The sequence below is a fragment of the Callorhinus ursinus genome, unplaced genomic scaffold (assembly GCF_003265705.2).
Source record: "Callorhinus ursinus isolate GAN/ISIS: 27379988/994484 unplaced genomic scaffold, GSC_fseal_2.0 scaffold65, whole genome shotgun sequence".
Lineage (NCBI taxonomy): Eukaryota > Metazoa > Chordata > Mammalia > Carnivora > Otariidae > Callorhinus > Callorhinus ursinus.
Window position 1 is genome coordinate 6,852,499 of NW_027397127.1, and position 13,985 is coordinate 6,866,483.

Consider the following 13,985-nt stretch of genomic DNA (forward strand, 5'->3'; position numbering starts at 1 on the left):
CCTCGTAGGCCTTTCAAGGATTTCTGCTTTTACCCAGTAAAGTATTTTTGTTGTTGTTGTTGTTGTCCTTGTTATTATTGTCGTTCTTGTTTTAGGCAAAGCATGACGTGATCTGACCTCCCTTTTAAAAGGATCATCTCAGGGGTGCCTGGGTCGATTAAGCATCTGCGCCTTCGGCTCAGGTCATGATCCCAGGGTCCTGGGATCGAGCCCCACATCAGGCTCCTTGCTCACTGGGGAGTCTGCTTCTCCCTCTCCCTCTGCCCCCCCCACTCGTGCTCTCCCTCACTCTCTCTATCTCAAATAAATAAAAAATCTTTAAAAAAAAGGATCATCTCAGCTGCGAATAGAATGTAGGGGTCACAACAGGAAGCAGGGAGACCAGTAAGGGGTTGGCTTCTTAGTGGAGAAAATGAGACACTCATAAGCCACAGAACAATTTAATACACTACCATGGAGAAGCCTCTGCTTTGGCCAAGCCCCTAAAACGCAGCAGCTCAAGTAAGACAGATGACTTTTCTTTGACATCACATGCCGGCCATTCGAGGCCAGTGGGACAGTTATGCTCCATGCAAGGTCATGAGCGCATCCACAATTCTAGCTCATGGGAAGGAAGAAAGAGGTCCAGGGAAGGGCTCTCCTTTGAAGCAAGTCAGATGGAATTTGTCCATTTCACTTTCTGTCATATCCCTTTGGCAAGAGCTCTGTCACATGGCAACAGCTTAGTTGCAAGTCACACCTAGCTGCAAGCAAGACTAGGAAACATCTTGGGAGGTGGCCCTGTGCCCAGGCAGGAGAAGAAAATGGATTTTGGAGGTACAACTAGACATTGGCCACAAGATCCAAGCAAAGTGATACGCAGATTCAGTGGGAAAAGGTATCACCTCTGTGCGGCACATCCTGGGAGGTGGTTTTGGAGGTCGAAGTACATTTTGTACTGTTTTGACGGGCAATGATTGGGAGGGGGTGGGTCTCCCCAGGCTTGAGACAAAGGTGAGGGAGTAGAGAGGGGTTTTAAGGAAAGGGAAGTAGTCTACTTTGGCTGGAGTATCAGGTACTATGTTGAGACTTTATTCTGCAAGCGATGGGAAGCCATCCTTCTGGAGTAAGGGAATGACATGATCATAATTGTGTTTTGGGCAAATTTATCTGTAGAGGATGGATAATAGGGAAGAGATTGGAGGCAGGTGAACCAGGTTGGGAGGGTAAGTTAGTCATGTCCTTAACTGGGTCACTAGTTATAGGATTTAACAAGAGGGTCGGGAGGAATGTGATTTGTGAATCTCAACCTTTTGGAGATCACAGACCCCTTCGAGAATTTTATGAACACTGTGGATCATCTCTCCAGATAAAATGATCATGGAACCCTGGACTCGTCAGATTAAAGGGGCCACTGGGAGAATTTTGTAAACACCCTTGTCGTTGGAAGGGCTCCCTTCAAGAGATTTTCTCATTCTAATGAAGGATAGTGGGAAGAAAGACAGGCAGGGACAAGGGGCTCCTGCCCTAAGAAGAAACCACCCTTAAAAGTATTTTACACCCCCCTGGAAGGAGCCCTCCACCCTTTCGCACGTGATAGGTAGCTGACAAAAACGTGATTGTATGACAGGTACATGGAGGGTTAATCCAATTAAAACAGCCCGCCAACAAGCCCATAAAACCCCCCTAGACTCAGAAACTCCAGTGGCAACCCTCTCGGGTCCCCTCCCTCTTCCAGAACTTTGTACTATCGCTCAATAAACTTTGCTGCCCACCACCCTTCATCTGGTCTACCGCTTCATTCTTCGAAGCGGCGTGACCAAGAACCACGGGCACCCAGGGAGGGAAGAGAAACCCTGCAACAACTTCTGTCTCCTGTGTTCTGATTTTTTTCCCTCTGGAGGCTAGGGTGACCTGTCCTCATTGTTCATACTGTTCAGTGATGGCAGGTGGGCGTCTTGCGTGTGAGCACAACAGAGGGCTTTCAGAGGCTGCCACAAAGCACATCACATCTAGAGAGAATTCCCCATGTGCTGCCGCCCCACTGAGCTCACCAGCTGTCAGCAGCTGGCCCTTCCATTGGGCCCTGAACTCCTGGACTCATGTCTTCAACAAGTATGCAAACTCTTTGAGGGCAGAGACCACGTATCTCCCACAGCCTCTAGCACAGACTCCTGGAGTGGGTGCATTTTAAACACTTAAAGATTTGAAATCAAGATCTGGATTGACACTGAAGATAAATGAGGAGGTGAGTATTTGTGGCTTTTCAAAAATTTTCAATGTAGGAGTAAAGGACATATACGTCAATCATGGTTTTTCTTAACGAAAATGTGTCTTAAAACTAGTCCCGTTCCAGGGGCGCCTGGGTGGCTCAGTCGTTGGGCATCTGCCTTCGGCTCAGGTCATGATCCCGGGGTCCTGGGATCGAGCCCCGCATCGGGCTCCCTGCTCGGCGGGAAGCCTGCTTCTCTCTCTCCCACTCCCCCTGCTTGTGTTCCTTCTCTCGCTGTGTCTCTCTGTCAAATAAATAAATAAAATCTTAAAAAAAAAAACAAAAAAACTAGTCCCGTTCCGGAAGCTTTATCTCACAAAGCCAAGTTGGCTGTTTTACCTTAAGTAGGATCTGGCCGGGCCCTTTAGATGCATTCTCTCCTAGGGTTCTCATAATTTGGTTTCCTGGGCATGTAGGCTTGATTGTACAAGGTCAGTATCCCAAAAAGCTAGAATCATCTAGAAATTTAAGAGATGGGAGACTTGAGCACCCCCTGGGCAGAATAGCACTGGATAAAAACAAAACAAAACAAAAGCAAAAACCCGCAGGGGCAAGTGGGCTCTGTGGTTTGCTCTGGTGTTTGACTTTTACGAGCTTTGGTGTTCTCCCAGTTGAATTACTGATTTGGGGAATGTTTGGGTGATGCTGGAAGTACTTTCCTTTGTTTTAAAAAAATCCTTAAATGAAAGAACGTAGAAAAATGTGCCTTTTAAAAGCTAATAGGCCCTCCAAGTTCAACCCACTCATTTTACTTAGCAAGAAACCTGACACCCAGAGAAAAGACATGAATGCCCAAGGTCACACAGCTAGTTCTTGGAAGAGCTTTGAATAGAACCAAAGTCTTCTGGCTCCTGATGTATGGCTCTTGCCTGTAGCTCCAAACTGCAAGTCAAATCAGTCTTTTCTAATGCTCAGCAGGGGGAAAATCTGTCCACTTTCTACTTGGTTCTTTGAATTTTTTTTTCAGGTCCCTGGGGGTCGTTGTACTAATATTCCTGCCATGCCAGGTTAGGAAAGGGGCAAGAATGTTTGTCTTTGCTCTCACTTTTCCTACTGATTCTTCTGTCCTTGGTGGCCAAGGGTCCTGCCATTGTCATCGAATACGGTTTTGCCTGTAAGTCATACTAGGAAGCAGGAATTCTAGCTACTCCCAAGAAATTGCAAACCTGCTTGTCCATACTGCAGATTTAGCAGGGAGGAGCAGATGGGCTCCTTAGTTTACAAGTGGGCAGGCTGAGGGACAGAGTGATTAGGGTTTTAGAGACGTCAAAGAGAACGTGTTAGCTCAGTGGCTTGGCCACTCCCCATGGTCATAATCCCATAACTGAGAGAAGGGATTTCCAGTAGCCATGTTACCAAGGTCACACAGCATGCCTACCAATTTAAAGATCAGATTCACCGCATCCCTATTGGATATGGCTATGTCTATGTTAGAAGGAAGCCCTTAAGGCACAACACAAATTGCTTTATTTGTTAATCAGATGGCTCAAATCGGAACATATGCTCATAACACCAGTTTTTGCTGGGAGAAAGAAGAGGAGGAAGAGGTCATTTTGAAGGGAGGGCCGGCCTAGCGGGTTGTCACCATGTCAATCATTGAGAAGCCCGAGGAACTCATGAGGACCCAGGTTGTCCTGGCGAGCAAGGGGTGGGGAGGGCCTCCAGGGGGCGGGAAGCAAGACCACCTTGGCCTCCTAGGCCATTGTGCCATGATCCTGGGAGCTGAACTATCCCCCTCCCCTGCGGGTCTTTGAAATTCATTTCCCTTGCTGCGCTCAGATGCCATAGGTTGGCCCCGGGCTAGGGTGGCGGTGGGACCCACAGGAACTAAACACTGGGCAGCTTGAACTTGCAGCTGCCCCTGGGAAGCTGGCTAAGGGTTTGGAGTCGAAAGCCCTCTCCTATGAGCTAAGCCTAAGCGTTGACGAAAAATCAGAAGTCCGAGCCTCCTTCAACTGTAGCTGCTTCTAGCGAGGAGGAGAATGGAGATGGGGCAGGAGGATGCCGGAGAAACGAGCCAGGGCACTGGCCAAAGGGCAGGAAGAGCCTTGGGTCCGCCCGAACGTGCCCACCGCAGGACGAGGGTTCCCCACTGAGGTTCCCAATGTCAAAAGAAAGGCCCAAGGGGGCCGGGGGTCCTGCATATTCCTCTTGAGGGGAACTGACCGGCAGATGGCTTTGACCGAGGACGGCAGGGATTTGAAGGAAACAGTCCCCTGGGTTTCTAGTCCCAGGCTCTTGGTGCAAGCTTAATTAGTTTCCACACCAGTTGCAAAGGGGGGCAATTCCATTTGCACTTGTTAAGCTCGTACAACTTGGGCGCGGGATTTTTATAGCTGCTTTTCAGCACCACCTCATTAGTCCTCCGAGCCGCCGAGAGAGGCCGAAGACCCAGTCATCTTTGTTTTAGAGAAGAGGCACAAAAAGGTAAAATGACTTGTACCCCCATCATATGGCAAGTCAGCGACTGTGCCGAAAATAGCACTGAGTTTTTATTCTGGGGAATTGCTCAACTTAGCCCACACGGCCTCCCTGCTTCGCTTGCTCATTGCAGGTGCAAAAATCTCCGGCTTGGAGGGAATCTGGCTCCCCTGTCTATTCTTGGGGGCAACCCTCTGCTAAAGTGTGTCACAGGCAACTTCTTCCCAGCACCGTGCCACGCCAGGTGTCTTATTCCCGAAGAAGTGTTTGGCCCCCACCTGCGTGGCCAGATTCACAGACATAGGCCAGTCCCCGATGTCCTACCTCTGGGACCCATGCCAACAGTTAGCTCACCTGATGGGCCTTGAGTGTGTCCAGTATTTCGACCAAAGCATGTCTAGTAGTAGAGGATAGTGAACGCTGGGTAGGTGGGCATGGGGATAAGGCCAGAAGTATCAGACACGAGTCTCAAGTGTCTCTGAAATGGTATGTATTCTTTTCTTTTTTTTAAGATTTATTTATTTGAGAGGAAGGGAGAACATGAACTGTGGGGAGGGGCAGAGGCAGAAGGAGAAGTGGATTCCCCGCTGAGCAGGGAGCCCGATGCGGGGCTCGATCCCAGGACCCCGAGATCATGACCTGAGCCGAAGGCAGACGCTTAACCCACTGAGCCACCCAGGCGCCCCGAAATGCTATGTATTCTTTACAAGGCATGAAACTCGTGCATTCCTCGCCATGACATTTTTACATAAAAAATATTTAATGTATTATTCACATGATGTTTTCCTCCCACATCTTTGAGAAAAATGCAAATGCATAAGGAGTATGGACTCAGACTCCCGTTTGAAGAGCATGAAGGGGGGCGGTGTCCATAATTTTGACGGTGGCTTTTTGGACACACTGCTCTCCCCACAAATTCCTGTACACAAATAGCACTCCACCCCCGGGTTCCAAGAGGCATGTGGCACTGGGGCAGCCTGCTGAAGAGAGGTGAGGGGGGCAGGTGGGCTTGCAGCACCCCACACCTCACACCCCAATGTTACCAATGACCTTTTGGTCACCCACTTGCTGCCTGGATCCGTGAGCAACATTTACAGGCCATCTTCTGATGAGCATAGCCGCACCTGTGCTTCTGTTTCCAGGGTAACTGCCTCAAAGGTGGGGCTGGGCTGACTCCCGGAGGGTGGCCCTTGAAAGCCTGGGTAGGTCTGAACTCTGACTGGCTTGCCACTTACCAGCTGTGTGGCCTCTGGCTAGCAATTGAACCTCTTTAGGCCTCAGTTTTCTCCTCTGAGAAATGAATATTTAGTTTTTAGATTTTTATTTATTTGACAGTAAGAGAGAGTGAGAGAGCACAAGCAGGGGGAGTGGGAGAGGGAGAAGCAGGCTCCCTGCTGAGCAGGGAGCCCGATGCGGGGCTCCATCCCAGGACCCTGGGATCATGACCGGAGCCAAAGGCAGCCGCCCAACCAATGGAGTCACCCAGGTGCCCCTGAGAAATGAATATGATCATAGTCTCTCTCTCTTAAACTTTTATATATATATATATATATATATATATATATATATTTAAGTATATATATATTTATATTTTTAAGTATATATATATTTATATTTTTAAGTATATATATATATATATATTTTTTTTTTGAGTAAGTTCTTTGCCAACTGTGGGGCTTGAACTAATGACCCTGAGATCAGAGTCGCACGCTCCACTGACTGAGCCAGCGAGTCACCCCTCGTCATCTCTCTCTCAAAGGGTTGCTAGGAAAATTAAATGAGATCATGCGTGTAAAGTACTTAGCACAGTGCCTGGCATATGGCAAGTGATCACACTGTTGTTTTTGCATATTTAAGGGCAGGGATCAACTTTTCTGTGTTGTGGAAGGCTCTCAGCATAGTACAGACTCATATTCCTTTTAGCCGAAGCCATGAAAATAAGAATGAGCAGTCAACACCCAGAGGGAAAGACGGACATCACAGACAGGAGGGCCGGGGAGCTAAAAGGGGGTTCATTCCTAAGTGGTGGGTCCAGACCCTACAGCTGGAAATGTCCAGAGCATGCCCCGGTAATACTGGGAATGTGGGAAGCACCCAAGGGCTTGGTGGCCTGGGCGAGAAATTGCTAGAAGCACTAAAGTGAATCAAGCACTTTGGTCCCTGTGAGAAGGCGGGCCTCCGTAATTCTCCTCACAGTGGCTTCCAGCAGCTCAGGTCGTTGGAACTAAGAGACCCTCCTGGAATTCTGACCATTTTTCCAGGGCCCAAGACTGAACCCTCAGAGGTTTTTTTTTCCCTCTGACTCCATGGAGGACCGCCTCCTCAATGCAGATGCACACCCAGAGTCTGGCTTCCAGCCTACAGGATGGGGAATGGGATGCGGTTCTCACTCTCATCCTAGCAGCTGCTATTGGGAGGAATTCGTTCCTAAGATATACATTGATGCCCCTTCCCAGTGCTGGCAGCTGATCCTCCCTTGCCCCTTCTGGCAAGGAAGAGTTCTGGCCGAGGCAGGTCCTTTCCATTCATTTCGGATGAAATTGCCTATTATCCACAGTGCCTTGACAACAGCTTGACAAAAAAATGTGACTCTGACAGCACCACGGGCATCCTGGGTCCATGCCAACAGCACGAACCCATTTTCCTTTAATTGGTTGCAGTCAGAAAGCGGCATTCAGGCTCCGGGGACTCAGGTCTGGTAGGGGGTGGCTGAAGAGCATCGGCTTCGGGCTCTGGCTCAGGCCAAAGATGGCCAGGTAGATGCTTAGTGGGAAGATGGCCTTCCCCCGTGCTTCGGGGTACCACACAGTGGTCCCGCGTCCACAGAAAAGGAGACCATCGGTCACCTCAGGAGAGCTTCCGAAGCTTTGGAAAAGTAGTGTGTGAAAGTCCGCTGAGTTAATGGGGCACTGGACGATGGACCTGACTTTGAATTCTTTGACAGGAGGAGGCCAGGCTGCAAGTGCCCTGGGTTAGCCATTCCCAGGGGGAGAGAGGGCCCTTTGCACGAGGTACAGAGGTCTGGGAGGGCTCTCTTGTGACAGTCATCTCATCCAACACTCATTCATTCCACAAATATTTATTGAAGCCCTACTACATGCAGGGTCCCGTGTGGATGGGTACCCAGGGACTAGAACCAAGTAAGAATACTTTCTGGCCAGAGGGAGCTATCCACGTAGTGTAGGATGAGAGGGGCCCTAAATTTCTGGACTGTCCAGTTAGGTTTTTAAGTGGGAACAGGTCTCACTTTACGTTGGCCCTGCCTTCCACTGAGTACCAACCTTGGGGTTGTGGAACAGTATCCCCGGCGGGCAGCCCCCAGAAGAGTTCTGCACCAGGGGACAGGCCTCTCACCCCTATGGCCTCCTGCATGCAGAGGGGGGCTCTGCCTGCGCTGTTCCTGGCTCCACCTCTCTGCCCTGCTCCCAAACCACTTTAGCCAGGACCTCTGCAGGCAGGAGAAGAGAGTCTGTGTCCAGTCTTTGGGAGGAAGTGATTAATCAGGGCCACGGTACATGGTTGAATCGTTTGCCTACCAGGCCAACAAGGCCGGCAGGGCGGGGGGGGGGGGGGGGCGGTTGGATGGACCTGAAATCATCATGTATCCACAGGTGCCCATGTGTCACCCAGAGGATGATTTTCTTTCTAATTAATCACAGGGGGGTGCGCGGCAGGAAGAACATTTATCTAGTTGGCATGAGGGTGCCTCATGTGCCCGTGGGGACCTGTGATTATCAGAAGAAAATAAGAGAACGGGAGAAGCAAAATCATTTCTCTCCATTCGATATAAAGTCAGAGAGGTCAGCCCTGCTTAGGGTCCTGCTGCGCTTATCCTTTTGAAACAGCCCCCCCCAAAAATCACCAGAGGGCATTGCAGGGGATTCGCACCAGCCAAGCCATACTCTGAGGCAACTGGGCAGGTTTCAGAGGGAGAGGCCCCATTTCCCACTTCCACCCAGAGAGCTGTCCCCTACCCTGTCTGTCCCCTACGTCCCAGGTCATCCAGTATACTATGCACTATGCATGGGGCGCATTGTGTGTCTGCAACCCAACCCCCACCCCACCCCCTGCTCCCTTCAGCTCTGAGGTCACAGCCAGGCTCAAGAGAAAGGAGTAGACCATATTCAATTCCCGTGACCGTGACGCACAGGAGGCTTCTAAGAGGAGCAAAGGGGAGGCAGCACGACAGGGTCCTAAGCTCTCATCACTCACTGGGGCCCAGGTAGATGGGAGCAGAAGCTAGGGAGAGCACTCGGGGTGTGTGTGGGGGGTCCGCCCCCCAACCAGTGAATCAAGGACACAAGGACACCCACAAAGAGGCACTGAAAAGGCTTATTGGGATAGTAAGATGAATAGATTTAATCATTCTTGTTTGAAAAACAAGACATAAATTAGTATATATATATATAATTTATATATTTTATGTAGTATATATACTATATACAGACATTAGAAAATGTGTCCTCTCCATGAGGCTGAGGGAGAGGTGAAGGATGGCGGTGGAATGACATGGGCGGGGGGGCTGAGTGGCGAAGGCGCAGGATCAAGAAGTTGGGAGAAGAGGAAGACCACGACGGCCCTGGGGCTTGTGGTGGTCACAGGGGAAAGGGTTCCCCACTGGCTGCATCTCTGGCCCATTAAACAACTTGGTCCTGGGGGGAGGAGAAGCAAGGAAAGGGGCGGCTGGCTTCTACAGAAGGGGCTCCCCTGATCCTTGCCAGGAGAAATTGCCACTTGGGGAGGGGAGGGGGCTTTATTGCACTGCAGTGGGGGGGGGGAGTACTGGGGATGGGCAGGGGTTAAGCACAGTGTACATCTTTATAAAACTCACATAAGAATGAGAGATTTCACACGGACCTTTCACGTAATGGTGAAAGAGAGGCAGACACAGGGCGTGAGCATGTGGCAAACAGGGGAAGGTATGGAGAGGTGGACAAGAAGCAATCTATACAGAATAAACATTGGCTTTCTTTGTTCCCTACAGTGTGGGACAGCTGGTAGGGACTCCGTGTCTTCACTCCCAGGAAGGTTGTGGGGGACCGGGGGGGGGGGGTGGTGGGGGTGGGGGGTTGCGGCAGCAGATGTGTGTCAAGGAGGATGCTAAACAGTGTGAATTCCCTTCCAGATGACTGGGGGGGGGGGGGGGGGGGGGGGGGGGGGGGGGGGGGGGGAGGGAGAGAGAGAGAGAGAGAGAGAGAGAGAGAGAGAGAGAGAGGTGCAGGACTGCACCGGGTAAGGCGCTCAGCTTCTTTTCTTAGAGAGACAAATCCACAGGGTCAATACACAGCCAAAAGCATATACTCAGGATTAACATATCACGCTAGCTTCCAGAAGTTTAAGATATAGTCATCAACACCCCCCACCCCTACCCCCATCCCCCCTCCCCCCACCCCCCATCCCCAATCCGTAGCTAAGTCAAACTCCTAAGGACAGTCTGTCTGGTAGATGTTGAGAGAGGAACCGCACACCCAGAGCGCCAGCCCCAGGGCTGGGGCGGGCTGGGCCGGGCGGGCTCCAAGGCCTGCGCCGGGTCTCCCCAGGGCAGACGTTTATCACCAGGTACCTTACCCAGAACGAGTGGGGTGATCCCAGATGCTTGCTCCCTAGTGGACTGAGCCACCCTGCCCATCAGTGAAGGACAGGGCACTTTGGGGATGGCTGGTGTGGAGCTACTGGGCCTGGGGGCGAGAACTCCCCAGGCCGCCAGCCTGTGGGGCCGTGGCCGCAGACAGCCCTGTGTGGTGGCTGTTCTCCGCAGACCTGCCACCTGGGCACAGACCCTCTAGGTGGCTTCTGCTGCATGAGTGTGAGCCCAGGGTGGGCGGGCACGGCTGGGCTGAGTGCCCTTCCCCCCCCCCCGCCCGCCGGGTGCTGTGCCCTGGTGCTACGGCTTACAGCTCCGTGGCGGCGGGGGGGGGGAGGGCAGATGCCAGGGGGAGCTCAAGGCCTGTGGGCCTGCCTGCTTCAGGCCCCGGCTCCCCTGGCCCCCAAAAATGGAGCAGGAAGGTGAGCCTGATGTCACCTGTCAGCCCTAAAGAAGAGATAAAATCCAGCTCTGCGGCAGGCAGGCAGGCAGGCGCAGTGACGAGGGGCCTTGGCCCTCACAGTGACGACCAGAGGCCGGGGAAGGGGCAAGGCTACCCAGGGTGGCAGGCGTCGGGAGCCGTCGGGGATGGCCTCAATCAGGGGAGTTCCCATTCCCTGGCGACTGAAGGCCCTCGGACCCCGACTGGCCTGGCAGACACGCACACTCACCACAAGTTGCAAAGACCACAAAGCTCAAACCTGGGGCCGTGGTTGGGGGCAGGGCGCGGGGGGCGGGGGGAGGCAGGCCTGGGCGGGTGCCCTACTTGATGAGGGTTTTTAAGGAGCGGGTGAATGTGCTCATAACAGTCGCTGGAGTCGGGGAGCCCGGGGGGTGCCCTGAGGCCGCCCCGACAGCTGCCGCGGCGGCCGGCTGCTGCTGTTGCTGGTTAAGGTTCCGGGTGGTGGACTCCTCAGCGGCACGCAGTAGGAAGGTGTAGTTCCTCACCACCTCTTCGACCTTGGCCAGCAGCTCTTGGCGCTGGGCCTCGGAGCGCACGATGAACACCAGCCGCACAAAGGTCTCGATGAGGCTGCTCAGCACCTGGAAGCTGCCCGTGATGGCCGCCAGCATGTGAGTTGGGCTCTTGTCCACGTTGGCCACACGGCGGCAAGAAGCCCGGAGCTCCTTGAACTTGAGAGCCAGCTCGAGCTTGTACTCGGAGATCTGAGAGACATAGGGCTTCGGGGCGCGAGCCTCGGGGCTGGCCACGCACTGGCGCAGGACCGTCAGCAGCTCATTGGTGTCCAGCCTGGCAGCCAGGAACCCGTCGGGCAGGCCGTAGGCGTGGGCCCGCAGGGCATTGATCTTGGCCAGGCTCCCCTCGAAGGTGGACGCACGCAGGTCGATCTCCTGGGTGCGGGAGGCCTCGGGGCTGCTGCCGCTGCAGGTGGCGGCATCCAGCACCTGCAGGGTCCTGCTCACCACGGGCACCACCTGCTCGTCCAGCTTCATGCCGGGCAGAATCTTCATGGGGATGGAGTAGGAAAGCTCGTCCTTGCCGTCGCTGGCGTCATCCGCCATGTCGCACTTGCGGTAGTAGAAGCAGTAGCGGATGGAGCAGCATCTGCCACTCTCACTGTCCTCGTCCAGATCGGCGGGCTTCCGGTACACCTCTTCTGGCAGCGAGAACACTGCCATCTGTCTGGGGCCTTTGGTCTCAGGGGCAACCTGGACGTATGAGGGGTCTCCCAGGGTCGGCGACTCCAGGGACTTGGTTTTGGGACCCAAGCCTAGGGGGAGGCCTGCCTCTACCTCCTTGGCCTCCCTGGGCAGCATGCCCAGGGGTGGGTGTGGGTAGATGTCTGAGGTCAGCGAGGCCCTGTCACCCTGGTCCAGTTCACTGATACTGTAGCGGCGCATCAGCTTCCGGTAGTTGGGAGCTCCGAGACACTCCCCCCCTGAGGCACACGTGGTCAGGCAGGAAACGCCGCTCTCGGGGTCCGATCGGCACTCCCGGGATTCCAGGCTGGTGGAGCGGAGGCGCCCTACGTTGGTGGGGCTGCTGAGGCTCAGGCCCGCGCCGGCCTCCGGCTGCCTCTGGGTCGGGGGGACCCTGTCCCTCTCCTGGCCCCGGAGGCTGGGCACGGGCGTCTGGGGGGCCTGAGGGCGGCCCCCCCGGCAGATGCGCTTGCAGTCACAGCTGCGCCTCTGCTCCCGGGACATGCCTGGCCCCTGCTGCACCGGGCTGCTACGAAGCTGGCAGCTGCAGCGGCCCGGCGCGGGGGGCTGCAGGTACTCGGTGCCCGGCAGCTCCCCCTGGCTGGGGGGCTTCAGAAGTTCCTCAAGGAACTCTAGCTCATACTGCTTCACCTTCTGCAGCTGGGCCTGCCGCTCATCGGTCTCCTTCTTCTGGCGGGTCGGGAAGGTGGCAGAGAATAAATTGCGTAGTCGGAAGGGCCCTCGGGAGGATTTGGGCTTCGCGGGGCCTTCAGAGGCCGAGTGCGCTCCATCCAGGGTTGTCTCAAGCTTCCTGGAGGGCATGGTGCTCACCTGCCGGCTGGCTGCCTGGGGCCTCAGCGGGCTCTGGCCTCGTGGCTGGCAGCTGGGGCTCTGTAGAGCCATGGAGTAGCTGGCTCGGGGCACCAGGCTGGTCTCCTCGATCTTGCTGCTCTGGGGCATGCTCTCCAGCTGCCCCTTCTCCCCCTGGCCGGAGACGGCGCCCTGCTTGTGCAGGGTGGGCTTAGCCCCCTCTGGCCCGGCCTTGCCTGCCACCTCCCCCATAGACGGCTTGCTCAGGGACTCTCGACTCGCTCGTGCAAGATAGCTTTTAGGAGGGAAACTTGGCCCAGGCAGCCGGTTCTCTTGTGGGGAGAGGTGCAGGCTGTCGGCCCGGCTGCCTGTGGGCGCTCTGGAGCCAGAGGAGTCCTCTGGGCTCAGCGGCTGCTGGGAATTCCGTGAGGTCTCTGGAGCACCGGGGCTCATTTTGAACTTCAGATTCTTACTGGCACTGCCGCTCATCATGCTAACTTCTGATCTTCCCATGCTGACCTCAGGCCTCCCCATGCTGGCCTCCAGCCTTCTCTCCCCACTGCTGGGAGGGTTCACTATGGCCCCGCTAGGGGCAGGTAGGCTCTTAGGGTGAACCACCTGCTGGAGGGCGGCTGAGATGATCGCCGGGGTCACGCTGCCCTTCGGGTCCAGGATAAGCTTGGGGCTCAACCTGACTTCTTTGGGCAGGTTCTCCCTTAGCTCAGAGACCTGGTCTTCACTGAGGGATGGTGTGGCTGCCCTCAGTGACATCTCCAGGCCTGCCCTCGTGTGGCCAGGCCCTTTGTCCTCAGGAACTGGGGACAGCAGGCTCAGATTCTTCTGTTCACTAAGCTGTGGGGACAATGCTGGGTGCACGGCCAGGGCGTATGCTCGCTCTCGCTGTGGTGGCTGGGATTCTGACGGGGGCAGCTTCCTCCGAGCGCCAGGCGGGCCAGGACTCTGGCCTGTGACAGCTGGCTGCAGGGCCGGGTTGGGATCTGGGCGCCCAAGAGAGTAAGGGGCTGTGAGCACAGCCTGGGCCGCGCAGCTCTGGATCCGGAAGGGCAGATCCTTGCGAGCCAGGAGGCTCTCCTTGTTGAGGTGCTGGGCCAGGAAGTAGGTGGTGTTCTGGTGCTGCTTCATGGCAGACATCATCTCTGACATGTCTGTGAGCTCTGAAGAGTTGGTTTCGTGGCCTGAGTCCAGCGATGATTCAGGGGTGATTGTGGCCAGCACAATCAGACCTGGAGGGACAGG

At 54.5% G+C, this 13,985-nt stretch overlaps 1 protein-coding gene across 6 annotated transcripts in view; it reads right to left on the bottom strand.

Moving 5' to 3' along the window:
- Positions 1-10,046: 10,046 nt before the first annotated feature.
- Positions 10,047-13,985, bottom strand: part of FRMPD3 (FERM and PDZ domain containing 3) — a 123,649-nt gene continuing 119,710 nt past the window's right edge. For all 6 annotated transcript variants that reach the window (XM_073885762.1, XM_073885764.1, XM_073885766.1 and 3 more), the window contains one exon: positions 10,047-13,972. In XM_073885762.1, coding sequence (XP_073741863.1) covers positions 11,019-13,972 — 2,954 coding nt within the window. In that variant the 3' untranslated portion in view covers positions 10,047-11,018. The remainder of the gene's footprint in view (positions 13,973-13,985) is intronic.